Below are 25,616 nucleotides of genomic sequence, written 5' to 3'. Positions count from 1 at the left end.
TACATGGGGAATTGAGTACAAGAGCAAGGATGTCCTTTTGCATTTGTACAGGGCCCTGGTGAGACCACACCTGGAATATTATGTACAGTTTTGGTCTCCAGGTTTAAGGAAGGACATTCTGGCAATTGAGGAAGTGCAGCGTAGATTCACTAGGTTGATTCCTGGGATGGCAGGGCTGTCTTACGCAGAGAGATTGGAGAGATTGGGCTTGTACACACTGGAATTGAGGAGATTGAGAGGGGATCTGATTGAAACATTTAAGATAATTAAAGGATTTGATAGGATTGAGGCAGGAAACATGTTCCAGATGTTGGGAGAGTCCAGTACCAGAGGGCATGGATTGAGAATAAGAGGTCAGTTATTTAAAACAGAGTTGAGGAAGAACTTCTTCTCCCAGAGAGTTGTGGAGCTGCCTCAGAAGACGGTGGAGGCCAATTCTCTGGATGCTTTCAAGAAGGAGCTAGATAGATATCTGATGGATAGGGGAATCAAGGGATATGGGGACAAGGCAGGGACTGGGTATTGATAGTGAATGATCAGCCATGATCTCAGAATGGTGGTGCAGACTCGAGGGGCCGAATGGTCTACTTCTGCACCTATTGTCTATTAATGGGAAATAACAAAAAAGAATAAATTATCTTCTAGATTGGAAGAATATGGGAAAATATCAGGTTACAAAATAAATTGGGATAAGAGTGAAATTCTACCTCTTACTAAAGGAGATTATAGTCAATGTCGATTAATAACTGAATTTAGATGGCCGATAAATGGTATAAAATATTTAGGTATAAGAGTTGATAATGATATAAAGAACTTATATAAATTAAATTATTTACCATTATTGAAAAAAATTAAAGAAGATCTTGATAAATGGATGATATTACCAATAACATTAGTAGGTAGAGTAAATGCCATAAAAATGAATATATTCCCTAGATTACAATACTTATTCCAATCACTAACAATACAACTACCCCAGAAGTTTTTTTCCAAGAGTTAAAAAAATATGTTGAAATCCATCTTAAACAAACAGGCTCCCCATGGGAAATATTGGTCCTTCCTCCTTGAAGCCATTCATTAGCACAAAGCTCCTTGTGCAACAGGGATGGCATCCTCACTCATCTTCCCTCCTATCTTCTCCCAGTTCCTGCCAAAAAGACATCGCCCCACCACCAGTGTCCATCACAATGACCTCTCTGCTTAGCATTCTCTAGAACCATTTCCCATTTCCACCATCCTGATTGGCTGACACAATATTCCTAAGTTGAACAACAAAGTCCCTTATCTTAGCTCAAACCCAAACAGGTTGAAAGCAGAACAGAACTGCTAAAATGAAATACCTACAGCAGAGCAGTAAAAACTTTAACCAGGATGTTACACTCTCTCCCTAACCAAAAAGTCATATGCTCATGACTTTGAAGCTTATCAACTCATCACTAATAACACAGCTTTCAAAGGAATTTCATGATGTCAGGATCTCCAAACCATTTGTAAATGGTAGTGACATAGCTCATATCTACACTCTGTTCCCCTGGTGTGTCATCAGCCAGCCTATCTGGGGGTGTCTTAACTCCTTGAGACTTCCTTATCCCATCTTCAACTCCTCCAGCTTCAACCACCGCTTGGGACCCTCCCTATCTACTAGAGGGTGCCTCCCCCTACTTAACGCTCGTGTCCTCCGGCGGCTCAGGTCCCCCTTCTCCATGAACAAATTTAACTACCATTAGTTTAAGCTGGTGTTGCCTAACTACTTCAAACTCCGCTGGTGCTAACAGGTGAGACCTCTCTCAGAAAGCGGTACCCTCGGTCGCTCCAATAGTGTGGCAAGTACTCCTGGCTCCATTCATAGAAACATAGAAAACCTACAGCACAATATAGGCCCTTTGGCACACAATGCTGTGCCAAACATGTACTTACTTTAGAAACTATCTCTGGGTATCCATAGTCCTCTACTTTTCTAAGCTCTGTGTACCTACCCAGGAGCCTCTTAAAAGACCCTATTGTATCTGCCTCCACCACCATCACCAGCAGCCCATTCCACACACTCACCATTCTCTGCGTAAAAAAACGTACCCTTGACATCTCCTCTGTACCTACCTCCAAGTAACTTAAAACTGTATCCTCTCGTGTTTGCCATTTCAGCCTTTGACTATCCACACGATCAATGTCTCTCATCAGCTTATACACCTCTATCAGGTCACCTCTTATCCTACGTCATTCCAAGGAGAAAAGACCAAGTTTACTCAACCTATTCTCATAAGGCATGCTCCCCAATCCAGGCAACATCCTTGTAACTCTCCTCTGCACCCTTTCTATAGTTTCCACACCATTCCTGTAGTGAGGAAACCAGAACTGAGCACAGTACTCCAAGTGGGATCTGACCAGAGTCCTACATAGCTGTAACATTACCTCTTGGCTCTTGAACTCAATCCCACGGTTGATGAAGGCCAATATGTCGTATGCCTTCTTAACCACAGAGCAACCTGCACAGCAGCTTTGAGTGTCCTATGAACTCTGACCCCAAGATCCCTCTGATCCTCCACACTGCCAAGAGTCTTACCATTAATACTATATTCTGCCATCATATTTGACCTACCAAAATGATCCACCCCACACTTATCTGGGTTGAACTCTATCTGCCACTTCTCAGCCCAGTTTTGCATCCTATCAATGTCCCACTGTAACCCCTGAGAGCCTTCTGCACTATCCACAACATATCCAACCTTTGTGGCATCAACAAATTTACTAACCCATCCCTCCATTTCCTTATTCAGGTCATTTATAAAAATCAAAAGAGAAGGGGTCCCAGAGCAGATCCCTGAGGCACACCACTGGTCACCAACCTCTATGCAGAATATGACCTGTCTATAACCACTCTTTGCCTTCTGTGGGCAAGCCAGTTCTGGATCCACAATGCAATGTCCCCTTGGATCCCATGCTTCCATACTTATCAATACAGCATGGGGTACCTTATCAAATGCCTTGCTGAAATCCATATATTACTACATCTACTGCTCTATCTTCATCAATGTGTTTAGTCGCATCATCAAAAAATTTAATCAGGCTCATAAGGCACGACCCTCCTTTGACAAAGCCAAGCTAACTATTCCTAATCATATTGTGCCTCACCAAACATTCATAAATGCTGTCTCTCAGAATCCTCTCCATCAGCTTACCAACCCTTGAAGTAAGATTCACAGGTCTGTAATTTTCTGGGTTATCTCTACTCCCTTTCTTGAATAAGGGAACAACATCTGCAACTCCCCAATCCTCTGGAACCTCTCCCATCCCAGTGATGATGCAAAGATCATTGTCAGAGGCTCAGCAATCTCCTCCCTCGCTTCCCACAGTAGCCTGGGGTATATCACTGTCTGGTCCCGGTGACTTACCCAACTTGATGCTTCCCAAAAATTCCAGCATGTCCTCTTTCTTAACGTCTATATGCTCAAGCTTTTCAGTCAGCTGTAAGCCATCCCTACAATCACCAAGGCCTTTTTCCATAGTAAATACTGAAGGAAAGTATTCATTAAGTACCTCCGCTACTTCCTCCAATTCCATACACACTTTTCCACTGTCACAGTTGATAGTCCTATTCTCTCACGTCTTATCCTCTTGCTCTTCACATACTTGTAGAATGCCTTGGTTTTCCTTAATCCTGTTCACCAAGGCCTTCTCATGGTCCCTTCTGGCTTTCCTATTTTCATTCTTAAGCCTCTTCCTGCTAGCCTTATAATTTTTTAGATCACTATCATTACCTAGTTATTTGAACCTTTCATAAGCTATTCTTTTCTTCTTGACTAGATTTTCATCTGCCTTTATACACTATGGTTCCTGTACCCTACCATCCTTTCCCTCTCACATTGGAACGTACCTGTGCAGAACTTCATGCAAATATCCCCTGAACATTTGCCATATTTCTGACGTACATTTCTCTGAGAACATCCTTATGCTTCCAAGTTCTTGCCTGATAGCTTCATATTTCCCCTTACTCTAATTAAACACTTTCTGAATGTCTGTTCCTATCCCTCTCCAATGCTATGGTAAAACAGATAGTGATCCTATTTCTATCTCCAAAATGCCCTCCCACTGAGAGACCTGACTTCTGACCAGGTTCATTTCCCAACACCAGATCAAGTACGGCCTCTCCTCTTGTAGGCTTATCTAAATACTGTGTCAGGAAACCTTCTTGAACATACCTAACAAACTCTACTGCATCTAAACCCCTTGGTCTCGGGAGATACTAATCAATATCAGGGAAATTAAAATCCCCCATCATGATAACCCTATTATTACTGCACCATTCCAGAATTTGTCTCCCTATCTGCTCCTCAATGTCCCTGTTACCATTGGGTGGTCTATAAAAAACACCCAGCAGACTTATTGACCCCTTCCTGTTTCTAACTTCCACCCACACAGACTCAGTAGACAATCTCTCCATGACTTCTTTCTTTTCTGCAGCTGTGACACTATCTCTGATCAGCCGGGTTTTGCCTCCCTCCCTGTCCTTTCTGAAACATCTAAAGCCTGGCACTCTAAGCAGCCAATCCTGCCCCTGAGCTATTCAAGTCTCTGTCATGGCCACATCATCATAGCTCCATGCTCATCTGCTTTGTTCATGATACTCCTAGCATTAAAATAGACACATCTCAAACAATCAGCCTGAGCCCATCCCTTCTCTATCACCTACCTATCCTCCCTCTCACACTGCCTACAAGCTTTCTCAATTTGTGAGCCAACAGCCCCTTCCTCTGTCTCTTCAGTTTGGTTCCCACCCCCCAATAATTCTAGTTTAAACTCTCCCCAGTAGCCTTAGTAAACCTCCCTGCCAGGATATTGGTCCCCCTTGGATTCATGAGCAACCCATCCATTTTGTACAGGTCACGCCTGTCCCAAAAAACGTCCCAATGATCCAGAAATCTGAATCCCTGACGCCTGCTCCAATCCTTCAGCCATGCATTTATCCTCCACCTCATTCCATTCCTATACTCACTGTTGCATGATACAGGCAGTAATCCCAAGATTCCTTGGACATTCTGTCAAATTTGTGAATTCCTGTCATTCTATCTACTCCTCCAGGATGTAACACGACAGGTTTAGACTAGGTGTACCACAGTTACTCATTCTTGATCATCTTCCCACTAAGGAGGCACCTTCTCAAAAGCAGCTCTGAACACAGGGTGAATGGACAAGGTTTTCAAGAAGTTCTCTCTATTTCTCTCCTTGCATGTTCCTAAGAGCCTTCTTACAATGGCAGTATTTGTTCCCACAAGAATGGAAGCTCCACCCTTTACAACCGGTTCTGGGCAGACCAACACTGGTGCATCAATAGTCTCAGTTACTCCAACATCTGCTTCCGAAAACTCCAACTTCAACGATGTAACCATCGTAAGAGTATCCATCAGTACTAAGCCCCTTAATCTCAAGGGCACTGAGTGGCGTCAATGGCAAATCTGTCAAATACCAGTTGTAAAAGGATCTATAAGCAAAGGAGCTTCAGAACCTGTGTCAAGTATGGCTCTATCATAAACACCTTCAATCCATATGGATACAGCAGAGCTTGGTCCCAGTAAACCTTCAGGAATAGTTATTTGTACTTTAGTATTTCCCTTTGTACACTGATAGGAATGCAGCCTCTCTAAAACACCTGCCTGTTCCTTCACTGAGTCCCTCCTTAACATTTCAATGCTCCCCCCCCTTCCCCGCTTATATCATTCCAATGCCATGTCCGAAGATTCTGTGGCATGGAATGTTGAGTTATCAATTCTGCCCTCCTTTCTTCCCAGATGCTGCACACTCATCTCTTCCACTCGGCACTATGTACCTATCATCTTAAATCTCTCCTCAGTCAATTAATTACCTCGGAATCTTTTCTCACCTTTCCACTCTCAGTTTAAGTAGGGAAGTTACTGCAGAAAACTTCTGAAGGACAAATTAATGCACACGTAGAAAAGAAGGTATTAATCCAACAAAGTCATCATGAATTTGTAATGGAGAGATCTTATCTGACCAATTCTGTAATTTTTCAATAGGTAATAAGGACCCACCAGCAAGGTCATGCTCTCTTCTTCCTACTGCCGTCAAGGTGGCAGTAAAGGAACCTCAGATCTTCATCACCAGCCTATGGAACAGTTATTACCCCTCAGCCATCAGGCTCTTGAGCCAAAGGGGATAACTTCACTTGCCTCATCACCGAAATTTACCACAACTGATAGACTCACTTTCATCTCATGTTCTTGATATTTATTGTGTATTTATTTATTTATTATTATATATTGCATTGATTCTATAATGTATGGCCATTATCCTATTATGGATTTATTGAGTATGCCCACAAGAAAATGAACTTCAGGGTTGTATCTGGTGACATACATGTACAGTCAGCCCTCCTTGTATGCAGGTTCCCCATGCACAGATTCAACCAACCATGGATTGGGAAACCCGGAAGTTCTCCCTTCAGCACTCATTATTTGAGCGTGTGCAGACTATTTTTTCTTGTCATTATCCCCTAAACAATACAGTATAACAACTATTTACATAGCATTTACATTGTATTAGATATTATAAGTAATCTAGAAATGACTTAAAAGTACAGGCAGTCCCCAGGTTATGAATGAGATCCATTCATGAGTCCGTCTTTAAGCTGGATTTGAAGTTGGAACAGGTATATCCGGTATTATTTAGTGCCAGTTAGTCAAATGTTTGTCTTAGTACATAATATATATTTTACCTTTCTATGCATATAAAACACTTAAGAAACGTATGTATTTCAATAATTAAACCACTGCGTTGCTTAGTAATAATTGTAGCTTTCATCGGGGCAGGGCCTTTCACACGCTCCGTTAAAATTGTTCTGATTGTTGACTGACTGTAGCCTAACGTTTTTCCAATGACCGATGGCATTTCACCTCTTTCAGATTGCTTTATTACTTCCATTTTATTTTCCAGTTGTGATCGTGATTATTTCAGTGAACAGAAACACTGCAGATTCAGAGCTCCACCAGGTCCTAAAGTCCACCACACTGAGACAGGTTAAATAAGGGACTTGAGCATCTGCATTTTATGGTATCTGCGGGGGGTCCCAGAACCAATCTCCCGTGGATAAGGAGAACTTTTGATAATAAATTTACTTTGAACTATTGATAAGGGCAATGGAACTGATGTAGTCTACGTCAACCAGCAGGAAATTGAGAAGGTTCTATAATGGCAGAACAGTACAGGATCTGATGCAGGGTTCAAACCAGATAGCCCATTTCTTTCCTCCTACAGTAGGTGTGTGACTCACTGAGTTCCTCCAGCCCACTGAATATTGCTTTAAGGATGACAGACTTGCAAGACATGTTCCTCCAGGTTAAAGGATATTTTGGTGGACAAACCTATTCCAGCTTTCAGAGGGCAAGGTGCCTCTGAACCCCACTGCATGACTGTGAAATAAATTCAGTTAGCAAAAGAACTAATTCTCGTGATAAGTACACATAGTGGCTACTTATGAGGTAACTCCTGTACTTAATAAAGTGGCCACTGAATGTTTGTGATCTGCCGCTGTAGCGCATCCACTTCAAGGTTCGACATGCTGTGCATTCAGAGATGCTCTTCTGCACACCATTGTTGTAATGCTTGGCTATTTGAGTTACCGTCACCTTGAACCAGTCTGGCCACTCTTCTCTAACCTCCCTCATTAACAAAGTATTTTTCCCCACAGAAATGCTGCTCACTAGATGTTGTTTTGTCTCTGTGAGCTCTAGAGCCTGTTGTGTGCAAAAATCCCAGTTTCCAAGGTACTCACACCCTGTCTGGCACCAACAATCATTCCACAGTCAAAGTCACTTAGATCATGTCTTCTCCATTCTGATGTTTGTTCTGAACAACAAATACACCCCTTGACCATGTCTGCATGCTTTGATGCATTGAGTTGCTATTACGCTTGGCCAATTGGATATTTGTGTTAACAAGGTGTCCATGTGTAGATTTTGAAAAAAAAACCCTCAAGAACAAAACAAGTTAAAAAGGAGTCAGCTTCAAATAGAAATTTTGTTTACCTTCTTTCATCTTTTCCTCTCAGTGTCTTGATGATAGAGCTTTTGACATCTTGCCGCTTAACTGTGCTCATTACTGTTTTTGTAGATCCACTTATGTTCTGTAATGCTCCTTTACTTTTTATATTTCTTGTAGGAGACTCCAAAGTCAAATGCAACTTTTGAGCAGATCTTGCAAAAGGTTTCCATATTGTCACTGGTCTACTGGTAGCAGAATTAGATCCATTCTGTATGCTTGCACTGTTCGAAGATTTCCCTGCTTTGACCCTTGCAAGCTCTTGTTCTCTCTTGCTTAATTTCCCACAGATCTTTTCCGTCTTCTCTTTTGGAATTGTCACCATACCTGTAGATTTAGCTGCTGCTGAGGTTGTCTTAACCACTCTGGGAGCTCCTACAGGCTTGGGCACACCCACGGGCCTGGCTGCTCCGGGGGCGGCCCTGGGCGCATCCACGGGCCTGGCTGCTCCGGGGGCGGCCCTGGGCGCACCCACGGGCCTGGCTGCTCCGGGGGCGGCCCTGGGCGCACCCACGGGCCTGGCTGCTCCGGGGGCGGCCCTGGGCGCACCCACGGGCCTGGCTGCTCCGGGGGCGGCCCTGGGCGCACCCACGGGCCTGGCTGCTCCGGGGGCGGCCCTGGGCGCACCCACGGGCCTGGCTGCTCCGGGGGCGGCCCTGGGCGCACCCACGGGCCTGGCTGCTCCGGGGGCGGCCCTGGGCGCACCCACGGGCCTGGCTGCTCCGGGGGCGGCCCTGGGCGCACCCACGGGCCTGGCTGCTCCGGGGGCGGCCCTGGCTATATTGTCAGTACCAATTGCCCATGATTGATTGTCTGAAGCAGTATTCTTTAATTTGCTGTCTTGAATATTATTTGACCGTAAAGTAAACTGCTTCATTAAAGCACTGTTTGTAGACTGTCCCACAATTTGAGCTGTACCAACTGTGAGTTTATTTTCCTTTTCTTGATCTCTTGAATTATGATTAAATTCACCAGATGCTGAAGCTTCAGGAAGCAAATCCCCCACACATTGTCTGGATTGGGCCATTGGATCAGTGACAGATTCCTTTTCTGTATTTGAATCCACAGTGAATAGAACAGTCATAACTTGTTTAGTGAGTGTGGTTTTTGAATCACTCTGAACTTGATTCCTAGAAGCTACTGATTTGAAATGATTCATGCATGTTGGGTTCTTCACACTGTTAAGTTTGGATGGTTTTGTGCGAGCATCACACTTCTGATTTTCTCCCTGAAACAGCAGACAAAGTTCATGCAACATTAGTCAAAGCAATGATTAAACTAAGTTTTTTTAAAAAATCCTTTCATTTCACAAATGTTTCTCTGATGATTTGGAAAATTTTAAATGTTTTACCCTCCTAACCTATTAACCTCTCCCCTTATCCATTCACTATAAAAATTGTACTTGAGCATATCACTTTCTCATTTGTCATTTATTCGACCAGATATTTCACAACTTCTGCATTTTTTTTTTAAACCTTCCAAACTCATCTCAGAATCACTTAAATTTAAGTCATCTTCAATCTCCTACAATTTAGGCCTCCACTTCCTGGCTTTTCTAGCTCCAAACTCAACTTCTGCAAACTCCACAGTATGCTCACATGTACCACTGTAAACCAGCATACTAACTAATGCTGTACTGATTAAAATACAGAGCTTTTACAAAACTATTCAGTGCTTCATATCAAATTCTCACCCCAAAACCACCTTTGAAAGACTTATTTGCTGATCCCCATCTTCCCTCCCTCGGAAACCAATAAACCCTGTTGTTATTCTTTATAAGGAAATGTTCAATTACCAATTGCTTCCCAAGCTTATTTAGTTTTTCCTCACATCTCTTTTTAAACAAAAATTAAAAACAATTTAAGGAACAGAGAAGAGATTACCAACTACTAAACCAGTGTTTTAAGATATTAAATTTTGCCCCGTGGGTTTTGAACACAATAGTTCCCAATTCTTATTCTATACAGAACTTGAGAAAATGAAAAGATAATTTAAGACATATTCAATGATCCCTCCTACAAATGCCAAATTAATAAGCCTCATCTACTACAACCTGGAATAGCTTAATGAAAAGAAAATACACATCAAGATACTGCTTTGACATATCAATTTGAGTGAAGCACAGACACTCTGATGAAAGATTTTTGACTCAAAACAGCAACTACATCCACCACAACTGATGTTAACCCAAGTATTTCTAGCATTTCCCCATATGCCCTCTTCTTATTGTTACTGTTAGAAAGGAGTTACAGAAGCCTGAATGCACATGCTCAGCAATTCAGGAACAGCTTCTTCCCCTCTTCCATCTGAATCCATCTGATTTCTAAATGGACATTTAACCCATGAACACTACCTCACTTTTGAAAATTACTTCTGTTTTTTGCAATATTTTTGATTTAACTATGTAACACACACACACACACACACACACTTGTGGGATTGGCAAGAAATTGTCATTATCAGTAGGTAAACCGGTAAAACAAGTTCTAGATTAAGCCCAGTCAAGTTCATCCAAACCAGAAACAGTGTTGTACTACAAACTTAATGCCCTTCAGTAAAAATTAGCCATGCTTAGTTACTTAGTCTGAAATGGATCAGTTTCTGACTTACCAAGGCAGCTTTGAATGCAGCAGTTTGTCGCTGTAGCTTCCGATTAGTTTTGTCCCCCAAATAGTATCTGAAAAGAAATATTTTAATATGAAAACAATATACATGGACATCAAAGCAGAATACTGACCCCAAAGAATCAATTGCAGAAAAAAAGTGGGGGTCAGGCAGAGAAGAGTGAAAAGTGTGGACTTAAAAAGCACATTGCAATATCTGCCAACTTAATAGCTAAGATCCTAGATACTCATATTTTCAGCTTTTACATTTTTTTCTTAAACCCTGGTTCTCCATGTGCCATGTTTGTTTCCTCCTTTACCCTCACCTTCAAGTTTTCAGTAATTATATTGATATTCTTCTGAATATTTGAGTATATTAATGCCAATATATGTGAGCTGTAATTTTTGGAGCATAAAAAAATGCACTTCCATTTATCAAACACTTCATCCGAAGAAATTTTTAAAAAGCAGTAATGAAATCTGGTTGAATAGACAGTGCCTAAGCAGCAGGTTAGGGCAGTGGTTGTCACTGGAAGAAGGCAGCATAAAAGTTTGGTACATACTATATGGGTCAATATACCTGCTTTTGTGTTGTGTTCTTGTGGTGAACTACATATACCTGTCTGGACACGCCCCCACTGCTGACTGCTCCTGTGGCTCCTCCCACAGACCCCTGTATAAAGGCGATTGGAGGCACTGCTCCTCCCTCAGTCTCCAGGATGTTGTGTGATGGTCTCTTGCTGCTGATAGTGCTTTCTCTTCCAGCTAATAAAAGCCTATCTCTTGCCTCACATCTCCGAGAGTTATTGATGGTTCATCAGTTCTATAACTCTAAGTCTGCTTGCTTGTTAGACCACAGTCTGTGCAGACTGGTGATAACGTATCTTCATCATTGACGATCAACACTCATGCACCTCGGGGTGTGCTTAGCTCACTGCTCTACTCTTTGTATATACATGACTGTGTGGCTAGGTATAGCTCAAATACCATCTACAAATTTGCTGACGATACAACCATTGTTGGTAGAGTCGCAGGTGGTGACAAGAGGGCATACAGGACTGAGATATGCCAACTTGTGGAATGGTGCCTCAGCAACAACCTGGCACTCAGCGTCCATTTGGGAATCAAATGGCAGAGGGCAAGACAAAAGAGCCGATTGTGGACTTCAGGAAGAGTAAGACGAAGGAACACATACCAATCCACATATAGAGGGATCAGAAATGGTGAGAGTGAACAGCTTCAAGTTCCACAGTGCACAGGGCTGAAAGAAGCTGCAGAAGGTTGTAAATCAAGTCAGCTCCATCCTGGGTACTAGCCTACAAAGTACCCAGGACATCTTCAGGAAGTGGTGTCTCAGAAAGGGAGCGTCCATTATTAAGAACCTCCAGCACCCAGTGCATGCCCTTTTCTCACTGTTACTATCAGGTAGGAGGTACAGAAGCCTGAAGGCACACACTCAGCGATTCAGGAACAGCTTCTTGCCCTCTGTCATCCAATTCCTAAATGCACATTGAAGCTTTAGACATTACCTCACTGTCTGTGAAGTCACCTCCAGACATTGGTTAAAACTAAACAAACAGTCTATTTTTCTATTTTGTGATTGCTGTTTCAATCCTTTGACTCTTTGCAGGATGAGGAAACTAACACCAATATCCCTCGCGTGCCAGCATCTCAAGCACTGAGGTCCTAATTACATTTCGTTTGTTTTGTTTGGACAGAACATATTGTTCACATGCCTGATTTCTGACCTGATAAACAAATAAAAGGTCCAAGATTGAAATATTCCAAATAAAAACAAGAAAAAAGCATTGAAAGGTTATTGACTTGAAACGTTAACTGATTAACCTCCCACAGATGCGACCTGACCTTGTGAGCATCTCTAGCGATTTCTGAGCATCTGTAATTTTTTCTTTTCATTCTTTGATGCATCAAAAGAGTAGATGATGAGACATTCCTTTACACAAAGTCCTGTGGAAGTAGTGTTGTGTGATAGGATATTTAGTCAGTTGTACTGGCTCCATCAAATACTTCTCAGAAAAACAAGACTGAACCCAATAATTGTATCAAGTGTTTATTATTCCATTGGATAATTAAACCTTTGTACTCTCTCTAAACCAGAACCTACATGAGAACTTGCTGAACTGCATATTCAGCTCCAAACATGTACGGGTTACTAGGTTAATTGGTCATATGTAAATAATTAGACAGCAGGGGCTCATAGGGCCACAAGGGCCTGTTACTATGCTGCATCTCTAAATAATTGTTTTAGAAACAGTGTTTCTCTTGTGCTCTTTCACATTGGAAGGGTCTGTTGCATCCTTGTCTTTTTTTGGGATCAACGATTTTAATGCTTCATTAAATGTATTAGGTAAAGATTCCAAATTAAATGCTTCTGAATAGATTTTTGTTAGAATAGGAGCCAATATGTCCAGAAATTTCTTATAACATTCAACTGGGAAGCCATCCATACCTGGAGATTTCCCTACTTTCATAGCCGCAATAGCCCGTCTGACCTCATCCTCAGTAATTGGGGATAAAATCTTTTTCCTCTTGATTGGGTTTCCACACCCATTAATATTCCATGATATGAAATTAACCATTTTCATGTCTTAAACTTCATACACTCATGTGCAAAAATATACATTTTCCCAGATGACTGAGTCTGGAGTGCAATAATTCCAGAAAAAAATTCAAAGAAAAACCTGCTGTACTCTATCCACATGCTCAATTATTATCAACACTGCAAATGCTGCGCTTTCAAACAATTAAATAACCAACATATCCCAAAAACATAGCGATAATATATTTCTGCCGGATTAACTAACAAATAAATGCAAACAGGCAGGATAAACTCTACAAAGAAACAGAAAAGAAAAAGACACATGATATGGTCCACGAAGTACCGTGCCAGCTAGTAAGCCTAGCACTTAACAGACTGCTTTATCCAACTCCCCACCAACCCTGTTGTACCCACCTTGTCGTACCTATTACTGTCTCTCAGTCAATGCCAGCGCCGTACTTTTCCTGAATGAATTTCACTGCTTCTGCAACAGTAGTAAAGAACTTGTTCTTTCCTTTCCATGTGAAGTGTCGAACTGCCGGATAAGTGAGTGTATACCTCACGTTGACTCTTTGCAGCATTTTCCAAGCCATAGCAAATGCCCTCTATTTTTCAGCCAATTCTCTGGACATATCTGGAAAGGAGACTTTGCATCCCTCCCAGTCATCTCCTCTTTTTGCTTTGGCTGCTTGCAGCACTTTTTCTCTGGCTGAAGAGGCAAGAATCATATTAAGACCAGCCTGGGGTGGTGGGGGGGTGGTGTGATCCTTGCCCGGCCTCGCAGCCGGGACCCGGTGCACCTTCTCAATCTCAAACTCCGCATTCAGTTCGATGCCAAATCCCTCGGACATGATTCTTTGCACACATTTAATCAGACTGCCTGTTTCCGCACCCTCCTTTAGACCAATCAGCCCGACGTTGTTGCGTCTGCTCCTGTTCTCAAGCTCCTTGACACAGTTCCACAGCAGGTCCAAGCATTTATTTATTCTGCTCGCTGGCACTAACTTCAGTTGCACAGTGGTGTCCTCCACACTGGAGAGGTGACCCTCGGCTTCTGTCAGCCTCTCTTGAATGGCATTGACGGGAGTTCTTCAACTCCATTGTCGTTTCTTTAATTGTAGATACATCGGTAGCCACCCTGAGCAGAATGGAACTTACACGACGAACCTCAGCCAGTAAATACTCCATGTTGGAGCCTTGGTCCGTCAGTGTCGTTAGCATGCCTTGACCTTCGGATTGCGGGCTGTCTTGTAGCCACGTGGCTCGCTGTAGCGCTCTTCAAAGGTCTTGGCATTGTACCAAATTATCTCGCAAAGTTGTTATTTTTTAGTGGAAAAAAAAGTTTTTAACTGTAGAACAGCTGTATCTGAATAAGGTGGGATAAATATGCTCTAATTGATAGAATTTTATGGTGGGTTGTCAGAGCTCCACTAACATGCAGCCATCTTGCCTGGCATCCACGTGACGTCCCCCCTCTAGGCCCCTTCTAACCTTCTGCAAACCTGCTATTTTACATAATAAACAGCTTCTTATCTGAGAATGGTCTCAAGTTTAGCAGATCATTAGCAGAGAGAAGAGAGAAAAGTGTGGACTAAAAAAACACACCTAAAAATCTGCACTTTGAAATATCTGCTAATTTAATAGCTATGTTCCAATGAAATTAATATGTAAAAGTTTTGAACACCATACTTCCTACCATTAAATTTAATGGCTGAAACGAAAACAATTACACCTAATATATGTATCAATGCTAGTTACTTCCGTATCCTTCAGCTCTAAAAGATGATAGCACATGGAATTTGTGCTAACTTCAGCAAGAAATAAATTCAACAGCAATTGATTTTAGTTATTTGTAAATTATGCAAAATTAATCTTATAATAAAGTTGTTTAAAATTGGCACATCATTAAAGGAGACTCACCAAGTGTTCATGTCAGATAATGGTGGGGACATGGAGACAGTTTACTAGGTTGAGTGAAAGCTAGAAGAGCAGGAAGACCTTGGGTTAAATTGAAATTAGTCATTCAATCAAACCACTTTAGAACAGAAATAATATAAAATTAACCTTTGAGAAAAATTATTATCAAATATGTATCAAATTGTGGAATGAGCTTCCTGTAGAAGTAGTAGAGGCCAGTTCAGTTGTGTCATTTAAGGTAAAATTGGATAGGTATATGGACAGGAAAGGAGTAGAGGGTTATGGGCTGAGTGTGGGTAGGTGGGACTAGGTGAGATTAAGATTTCGGCATGGACTAGGAGGGCCGAGATGGCCTGTTTCCGTGCTGAGATTGTTATATGGTTACGTAGCTTATGCCAGAAACAGGAGTATGTAGTTTTCAAAAAGAAAAAACCATCCAACAATACTACGGGGGTAAAAGGGACAAATCTCTCAGATAATTGCCACACTCATGCAATGTAACACATGCGTTTATGACTAGAATGTTTTCCTGAACTAATGCAGACAAACCTGTCATTAGGACCTGGAATCTTCAGTTTCCCCTTTCTCTGAAGATAGGCTTCAAGCTGTTGCCTTCGGCATTCTGTTTCAGAAGGGGAAAGAGTTGTTACGGGTTAAACTTGTAATCATCATTTAATTAAATCTAAAAATGCACTGAAATCACAGAACTTTCACAGGATAAAGAGTTTGAAAATACAACTGCTGAAAATCACAAACTGCGTAATACATAAGTACTGTATGTAGGTAACCAATAAAAATCTGTTGCAAGTTGCTCATAATCAAGAAACCACAATTTACTTCTCATAAATCCTTGGCAACTTGGCTCAAACCTTTTCAAGCTGTTTTGTTGTACAGCTTTTGTTATAGATTCCAAAAATTTTTCTACCATCTGCATTAGATGAACAGGTTGATAATTCTCCATTTTATTCTTTCCTTATTTCTTTAATATACGTTTGTCGTTCACATTTGTAATGCTCCTACAGAAATTATTCCAAAATGTATGGGAATCCCAGAAAGTGACAACCAGAGATCCACTATTGTTAAAATACTTTCCTTCGAAACTCTGGGATGTAGTTCATCAAGTCCTTGGTATGTATCAGCTTTCACTCACCAACTTTTCTAATCCTTTATTTGGTCAACAGATAAATCCTGCATTTCCTCATTCTCACTACATCCTTGGTTCTCTAATATTGCTTGTCTTCCATAATTGTTTAATTTCACTGCTATTTTCCATTATAATTTTTAATGTCTGTGCCCTTGCTAGTCTTGCTAGAAGTACATGGAAATACCCTTCAAGGCAAACACCATCCTAACTTAGCAAACATACACAAAACAATGGAGGAACTCAGCATCTGTGGAAAAGAATAAACAGTCGACAGGTGGAGGGAGGGAAAAGAGACTAGTTGGAATGTGAATGTGAAGCCAGCTAAGTGGGAAAGGTCATGGAGAAAAAAGAATTTAACAGGAGTGGAGAATGGACCATGGGACAAAAGGAAAGAGAAGGAGACCCAGGAAGGAATAATAGGAAGGTAAGAAGTACAAGGTCTGAGTGCGGAACTTGTACACCAGAAGCAGAAATCTATATTCATGCATTTAAGATGGAGAGTATCCAGATGGAATATAAAGTGTTAATCCTCCACTGGAGGGTGGCCTCCTCTTGACACAAGAAGCCACCATGCATTGACATGTCGGAACGGGAATGGGAATCAGAATTAAAATGTTTGGGCACAGGAAAGTCCCGCTTGTGGCAGATGGTGTGAAGGTGCACTGACTTAAATGATGGGTCAAATTCCTGGGACTACACACCTTTTAAAAATAAATTGGTAAATTGGTTTTTTAATGTCACATGTAACAAGATTTTGCATCCATCCATACTGATCATTAGATTGATTGTGAGGACACTCAGTCCTCGTTTATTGTCATTTAATAATGCATGCATTAAGAAATGATACAATGTTCCTCCAGTATGATATCACAAAAACACAAGACAGACCAAGACTAACTTACAAATGTACAAAAACCACATAATTATAACATATTTACAATAGTGCAAATCAATGCCGTAATTTGATAAGGGCAGACCATGGACACGGTAATAAAAAGTCTCGGTCCTCGATAGCCCATCATCTCAAGTAGACGGTAGAAGGAAGAAGAACCCTTCCTGCCATGAACCTCCAGCGCCGCAAAGCTTCCCGATGCCGCTCTGGAAACATCCGATCACAGCCAACTCTGAGTCCGTCCAAAACACTTTGAGCCTCTGACCAACCCTCCGACACCGAGCATCATCTCTGCCGAGCGCTTCGACCCCTGCCCCGACCACCAAGCAATAGGCAAAGCCAAGGATTCGGGGCCTTCCTCTCTGGAGATTTTTTGATCGCACTGTAGCAGCGGCAGCGAAACAGGCATGTCAGAAGTTTCACCAGATGTTCCTCCATGCTGCTCACGTCCGTCCCCATCAAATCAGGATTGTGCACAGCCCCTACTTACAGATATTTATTCCTGGAGTGGCCACGCGCTGCCATTTTCTCATTACAACAGTACATTGAGGTGATGCAAGGGAAAACAATAACAGAATGCACCAAAAGTGTAGTGCTAGTCAATCATAAGGTGCTAGTCCATAACGAGGTAGTTTATGAGGTTAAAAGTCCATTTTATCATATTGTGGATTGTTCAATAGTTAGTGGTTCAGAAGCTGTTCTTGAGCCTGCTGACAGGTGCTTTCAGGCTTTTAGTTTCTATTTGGCAGAAGATGACAGAATGTCGAGGTTGTCTTACATTGGCTGCTTTACCAAGGCAGCAAGAAATGATGAGCCCACAGAGAAAAGTTGTCTATCTATTCATTTCTATAAATGTGGCCTGATCTGCTGGTTCCTCCAGTATTCTGTGTCTCCACGGAGAGCCTCTTGAAAAACACCCTCTAATGGACATTCTGATGCAAAAGCACTACATCAGGTTTTGAAAGATTAGCAGGCTCACATTACAGCAATATTAATCACAGCAAAACCACTGGAAGAACTTAGTGGGTCAAGCAGGAGGTAAAAGGATGGTCAGCAATTCAGATTGAGGGTCTACATCGAGAATCAACACGGCAGCAGACCTCTGCCATCTCTTCCTATAGGAGATATGAAAGGTGCACATGCCAGTAGACTGGTAGAGCAAAAACTGTGTTTTATTGTAGCGCAAACACAAGGAAATCTGCAGATGCTGGAAATTCAAGCAACACACACAAAATACTGGTGGAATGCAGCAAGCCAGGCAGCATCCATAGGAAGAAGTACAGTCAACATTTTGGGCCGTGACCCTTCGTCAGGACTTGCGTGTTTTATTGTAGGTTTTGATATAGTCCACGCTGGATGTTGACAGAGCCAGGTATCTTATCCTGCCCTTTAAATTCTTCATCTCCTATCATCTAGCAAACCAAACTGCCCTGGAAGAAACCCAGTTCATGGTTCATGCTCTAATTTGGAGAGGCTAAACTCAGATTGTATCATGACTTGCAAAACACTACGATAAGGTCAGTTAGGTCAACTCTGAGCTTCCAGTTGCCTCTTACTTTAATACTCCATCACATTCATCCTTTAATGTTTCTCCTACAGCATCAGGTACAAGAGGTTGTATCGCATGTTCATGCTTTTTGTGTTTAACGATTTCAAAGCCAAAGTCAAGTTTATTATTATTTACACAAGTACATGTATGCACCTTATTATTCTTCACCAACCTTCTTTGTTCCATCAGATCTAAAATTTCTTGGGTTATCCACCCAATTGCTGCTCAAGTATGCTATCATTTCTAAGTTCTCCCAGCATATACTTCTTTCTCTTTTTTCAAGTTTCAGGTTCTTTAATTTAGCTTTAATGGTAGCTATTACTGGATGGTGATCTGAACCACAGTCTGTTCCTGGGTAGGCTTTAGAATTTGTGATATTTCTAAAGTGTTCATTGATAGTAATGAAATCTATTTGATTCCTTGTCCTATCTCCAGGGCTAATCCAAGTACACAATCTACATGGATAGTTTTTATACCAAGTATTGGTGATCACACGGTTGTTTCTGACATACCTATCAGTAAACCTTTCTCCATTTTAATTTTTTTTCCCTAATTCGAAAGGTCCTATGACGTTATCAACTCTTTCCTGTCCAACTTTGGAGTTAAAATCTCCCGAGACTAGTTTTATATCCTGAGATTTACATTGCTCATAAGCATTGTCGAGATCTTCATAAAACTTCTTGATATCTTCTTCGTCCGCATCATTTGTTGATGCATAGGCTTGGGTTATGCTAATGTTAAAAGGGTTACCCCTTAATTTAATAAAAGCAGCTGGTCGGATATCGCCCAATATCCCATAAGACATTTTGATACTTGTTTGTTTAAAATAATTCCAACTCCATACATATGATGTCGATTTTCAGAATACATTCTCAGAGAACTATTCTCAGTGAATTTGCCACTATCAGTCCATCTAATTTCTGACAGGTGTAAGATATCAACTTCCTACCTTTTCATTTCATTTAATGTGTTGTCCAGTTTCCTTCTTTTGTTTCTCTTGATGATTGACTAGGCAGAAATTACAACAGTAGTTTGCCATTGCCTTTGGTTGCCGCAGTCCTCTTCTAACTAGAGCATTTGACCTCTACTGGTGTTCCCAATTAGGAATCATACGCTAGACATTATTTCAGATTCTTGCTAAACTAAACATAGACGGAAGGGACCAACAACTGCTTCAAAATTGATATTGGAATCAAACGGCAGTGGTAAAAATTGATGATAATATTAGCAGTTGAACTAAAATTCAAAGAGGAGTTAGACAGGGATGCATTGCCTCACCGGAATTATTTAATATCTGTAGTGAGAAATAGAAGACCTAGATGGGATAAAAATTGGAGGTGTTAACATCAACAAGATATGCAGACGATACCACCCTAATAGCAAGTGCTGCAGAAGACCTACAAATCCTCCTAGACAAAGTAGTACAAACAAGTACAGATATTGGTCTAACCATCAACTGTAAAAAAAATGAAATGTATGGTAATATCAAAACAGCAGGCTACTCTCTACTGCCAATTGTACATCGGTAACCAAGAGATTGAACAAAAGACCAGCTTTAATTACCTTGGTAGCTTTATATCACAAGATGCTAGAAGTAGAAATAAAAATAATTGCTATTGCCAAAAACCAATTTCCAAATAATGAAACCCATTTTTACCAACAGACACATTTCTATGACAACAAGGCTTAGGCTACTAAAAGGTTACATCTGGTCAATCTTGCCATAGGGACTGAAACATGGACTAGAATTCCAGAGAAACTTAGAAGCAACAGAAATGTGGTTTCTTAGAAGAATGCTGAAAATATCATATGGAGACAGAGTAACTAATGAGACAGTACTCCAACGTGCCCATACAAAAAGATCTTTAATGAGAACATTAAATGAGAGGAAACTTAAATTCCTGGGCCATGTCATCAGAAAGGGAGAAATAGAATGCCTTATATTACAGAAGCCATGGATGTCCACGGAGGTGCGTGCACTACTGAGGACCCGTGACTCCGCCTTCAGAGCAGGCGACAAGGTAGCCCTAACAACAGCAAGGGCCACACTGTCCTGGGCCATCAGAGGGGCTAAGTGTGCACACACCCAACGAATCCACAGCCACTTCCAGGACAGTGGTGACACACGGCATCCAGGACATCACCAATTACAGGACATCACCTGACTGTGAGGGTGATACCTCCCTCCCAGATGCACTGAATAACTTCTACGCCCATTTTGAGGCAGAGAATGATGTGGCGGTGAGGAAGTCCACCCCCCCCCCCCATACAAATGGCCAGGTGCTGTGTCTCACCGTGGCCGATGTGAGAAGGACCCTGTGCAGGATCAACCCACGGAAGGCTGCTGGACCAGACAACATTCCTGGTAGAGTGCTCAGAGGATGTGCAGACCAGCTAGCAGATGTTCTCACTGACATCTTCAACATTTCACTGAGCAGCGCCACCATTCCAACATGCTTCAAGGCTGCTGCCATCGTCCCCATGACAAAGAAGTCTTCAGTGTCCTGCCTAAATGACTACCGTCCCATTGCACTCACATCCATCATCATGAAGTGTTTTGAGAGGCTCGTCATGAGGCATATCAAGACCCTGCTGCCCCCCTCACTGGACCCCCTGCAGTTTGCGTACAGTCCCAACCGCTCAACAGATGACACCATTGCCACCACCCTCCACCTGGCCCTAACCCACCTGGACAAAAAAGACACATACACTCGAATGTTGTTCATATCGACTACAGTTCAGCATTCAACACATTCATTCTCTCAGAAACTGATTGGGAAGCTGGGAGCCTACAGGGCCTGAACACCTCCCTCTGCAACTGGATCCTAGACTTCCTGACTGGGAGACCTCAGTCAGTCCGGATCGGGAGCAGCATCTCCAACACCATCACAATAAGCACGGGGCCCACCAGGACTGTGTGCTCAGTCCACTGCTGTTCACTCTGCTGACCCATGACTGTGCAGCAACACACAGCCTCGAACCACATCATCAAGTTCGCTGATGACACGACTGTGGTGGGTCTCATCAGCAAGAATGACAAGTCAGCTTACAGAGAGGAGGTGCAGCGGCTAACAAACTGGTGCAGAGCCAATAACCTGTCACTGAATGTGAACAAAAAAGAGATGATTGTTGACTTCAGGAGGGCATGGAGCGACCACACCCATTGAACATCGACAGCTCCTCGGTAGAGATCGTTAAGAGCAGCAGATTTCATGGTGTTCACCTGACAGAGAATCTCATCTGGTCCCTCAACAACAGCTCCATAGCAAAGAAAGCCCAGCAGCCTCTCTACTTTCAGCGAAGCTGAGGAAAGTCCATCTCCCACCCCCCCATCCGAATCACATTCTACAGGGGTTGTATTGAGAGTATCCTGAGCAGCTGCATCACTGCCTGGTTCGGAAATTGCACCAACTCGGCTCACAAGACCCTGCAGCGGATAGTGAGATCATCTGAGAAGATCATTGGGGTCTCTCTTCCCACTATTACAGACATTTACACTACACACTGCATCCACAAAGCAAACAGCATCATGAAGGACCCCATGCACCCCTCATACAAACTCTTCTCCCTCCTGCTGTCTGGGAAAAGGCACCAAAGCATTCGGGCTCTCACAACCAAAGTAACAGTTCCTTCCCCCAAGCTATCAGACTCCTCAATACCCAGAGCCTGGACTGACACCTTTGATGCACCATCAATAACTCTCGGAGATGGGAGGTGAACGATAGGCTTTTATTAGCTGCAAGAGACCACGATTAGCAGCAAGAGAACACCACAAAACATCCTGGAGACTGAGGGAGGAGCAGTGCCTCCAATCGCCTTTATACAGGGGTCTGTGGGAGGAGCCACAGGAGCAGTCAGCAGAGGGGCGTGTCCCGACAAGTATATGTAGTTCACCACAACCTTACTGGCCTCTACTGCGCCTATTGTCTTGATAATTATTTATTGTAATGCCTGCACTGTTTTGTGCACTTTATGCAGTCCTGAGTAGGTCTGTGGTCTAGTGTAGTTTTTGTACTGTGTCATGTAACACCATGGTCCTGAAAAGACGTTGTCTCATTTTTACTATGTACTGTACCAGCAGTTATGGTCGAAATGGCAATAAAAGTGACTTGACTTGACAAGGCCGTACGCCTGGGAAACGCGGTAGAGTAAGGCAAAGAAGAAAATATGTGGACACAGTGAAAGAACTAATAGATCTAAATGTGCGAAATATCATTGATGCTGCGAGTTCGATGTGGAGAGCCATGATAGCCCATGCGGGTAACGCGCAAGGCACATGAAGAAAAAGACATGTATACACAGGGGCAAAGAAGAGCTTACTTGTAGCAGCATCACAGACTCCACCCCTCACGCATACTGCTCCAACTCCCGGTTCGTAAAAGCTATCCCTACCTTGACAACTTCGTTCTGCACTTAAGAGACATTCATTGCTCTCCCTACTCCCTCCACCAAAAACACTTGTTTGCTCGCTATTCAAGTACTGATTGAGATGTCAAGGGCTGTTTCTTTCCCCAAAGATGTACTTTCACCTTCTGGGGCGCTTCCGGTATTCTTGTTTTGTTTTTGTCATTATGTCAGTAACTCCATCTAAAATTAAAGGCCCAAGGCAGATCAGGCCTGAAAGGATGGATGTCAGTACTAAACAGACGCCTACTCCCCACCCATATTGACCACGGGCACCCGCAGTCCTCAGCTGGGCAACGATTCATGCACGAAAAGGTGGGCAAACAACGTGCGCCTTATTGAGTCGCTGCCGGATCCTCCTCACCCCACCTTTACCTGATTCGGCGATCCGAGCGCTGTCACACCGCCCTCTCGTCGCCATGTCGCCGCTCACCGCACAACAACCGTCGTGGCGTTCAAACCAGCCGCCTCACCCTGATGGGCGGAGCCAACATCGACGTAATTCAAATTCGGCCAATCGCAGCCCCGATGCTGGGCGTGCCCTTTGACGCAGTCAGCGAGCGGCTCGGGAGCAGTCCGCCCTGAAGGGCGGGAACTTCATCCTAGCAAGTTCTACGCCTGCCCACTCACCTCCATTCAGAGCCCCAAACAACGCTTCCAGGTGAGGTAACACTTCGCACACAAAAGATTCCCCTGCGAATCTGCTGGGGCCCTCTGCTCCCTCTTCTACTTTGGTGACACCCGTGGTAAATTGGAGGACCGCTTAGTCGAGCGCCTCCGTACTATCCGCCACAAGCGGGGCTTCTCGATAGCCAATTATTTATATTCCCATTTCCATTCCCGTTTCGACGTGTCGGGCTATGCCCCCTCGTGCCAAGATGTGTTCACCCTCAGGGTGAAGGAGCAACACCTTATATTACGTCTAGGTAGCCTCCAGCCTGATGGCATAAATATCAGTTTCTCCTTGCGGTGAACAAATTCCCCACTCTGACCTTTCACTTCTTCTCACCTGCCTCTTCTGACCCCCTAGGTCCACTCTCCCTTCCCTTTTTCCCGCGGTCCATTCTTTTCTCTCCAGCCCTTTACCTTTCCTATCTACTTGTCCTCACCTATCACGTTCCAGCTCTCCTCGTTTCCCCTCCCTCCACCCTTTTATTCTCACATATTTCCTCTTCCTTCTCAGTCCTGAAGTAGGGTCTCGGCCCAAAACGCCGATTATCTATTAGATGTTGCCTGACCTGCTGAGTTCATCCAGTATTTTGTGTGTGTTCTGTTGTTAGCTAGTATAGGAAGGATGTGGATGAAAGACATGGCTTATGATGTAAACTAGCATAAGTGGTAACATCTGCCTGAGACAGTGCTAAAGAAGTTGCTTGAGTTTTATAATTAGGTCTGGGAGCACGGAATACCTCCAGGAGACTGGAAAAGAATCAAAATCATGTTTATTATCACCAGCATTTGACATGAAATTTGTTAACTTAGCAGCAGTTCAATGCAATACATAATCTAGCAGAGAGAGAGAAAAAAATAATAAATAAAATAAAACATAAATAAATAAGTAAATTAAAATAGATTATTTAAAAATGTGCAAAACAGACTGTATATTAAAAATAAAGTAAGGTAATGTCCAAAGCTTCAAAGTCTATTTAGGAATTGGATGGCAGAGGGGAAGAAGCTGTTCCTGAATCACTGAGTGCGTGCCTTCAGGCTTCTGTACCTCCTCCCTGATGGTAACAGTGAGAAAAATACATGTCCTGGGTGCTGGAGGTCTTTAGTAATGGACGCTGCCCTTCTGAGACACCGTTTCCTAAAAACAGCAACACACACAAAATGCTGGTGGAACACAGCAGGCCAGGCGGCATCTATAGGGAGAAGCGCTGTTGACATTTCGGGTCGAGACCCTTCATCACGACTAACCGAAAGAAAAGATAGTAAGAGATTTGAAAGTAGTGGGGGGAGGGGGAAATGCGAAATGGTAGGAGAAGATCGGAGGGGGTGGGATGAAGCTAAGAGCTGGAAAGGTGATTGACGAAAGTGATACAGAGCTGGAGAAGGGAAAGGATCATGGGATGGGAGGCCTCAGGAGAAAGAAAGGGGGGGGGGAAGCACCAGAGGGAGATGGAGAACAGGCAAACAACTAAATATGTCAGGGATGGGGTAAGAAGGGGAGGAGGGGCATTAACGGAAGTTAGAGAAATCAACGTTTATGCCATCAGGTTGGAGGCTACCCAGCCGGTATATAAGGTGTTGTTCCTCCAACCTGAGCTTGGATTCATTTTGACAATAGAGGAGACCATGAATAGACATATCAGAATGGGAAAAGGAAGTGGAATTAAAATGTGTGGCCACTGGGAGATCCTGCTTTTTCTGGCGGACCGAGCGTAGGTGTTCAGCGAAACGGTCTCCCAGTCTGCGTTGGGTCTCACCAATATATAAAAGGCCACACCGGGAGCACCGGACACAGTATACCACACCAGCCGACTCACAGGTGAAGTGTC

General features: G+C 42.9%; 1 protein-coding gene across 1 annotated transcript in view; it reads right to left on the bottom strand.

Moving 5' to 3' along the window:
* The window catches only part of LOC132402780 (cytoskeleton-associated protein 2-like), a 42,103-nt gene extending 18,538 nt beyond the window's left edge, over positions 1-23,565 (bottom strand). The window contains exons 1-4 of the mRNA XM_059986148.1: positions 23,494-23,565; positions 15,679-15,751; positions 10,660-10,726; positions 8,037-9,277 (exon numbers count right to left, since the gene is read on the bottom strand). Coding sequence (XP_059842131.1) covers positions 8,037-9,277; positions 10,660-10,726; positions 15,679-15,751; positions 23,494-23,539 — 1,427 coding nt within the window. The 5' untranslated portion in view covers positions 23,540-23,565. The remainder of the gene's footprint in view (positions 1-8,036; positions 9,278-10,659; positions 10,727-15,678; positions 15,752-23,493) is intronic.
* Positions 23,566-25,616: the final 2,051 nt, after the last annotated feature.

The sequence above is a fragment of the Hypanus sabinus genome, chromosome 1 (assembly GCF_030144855.1).
Source record: "Hypanus sabinus isolate sHypSab1 chromosome 1, sHypSab1.hap1, whole genome shotgun sequence".
Taxonomy (NCBI): Eukaryota; Metazoa; Chordata; class Chondrichthyes; order Myliobatiformes; family Dasyatidae; genus Hypanus; species Hypanus sabinus.
The sequence above is the reverse complement of the archived record's forward strand: the minus strand, read 5'-3'. Positions and strand labels throughout refer to the sequence as shown.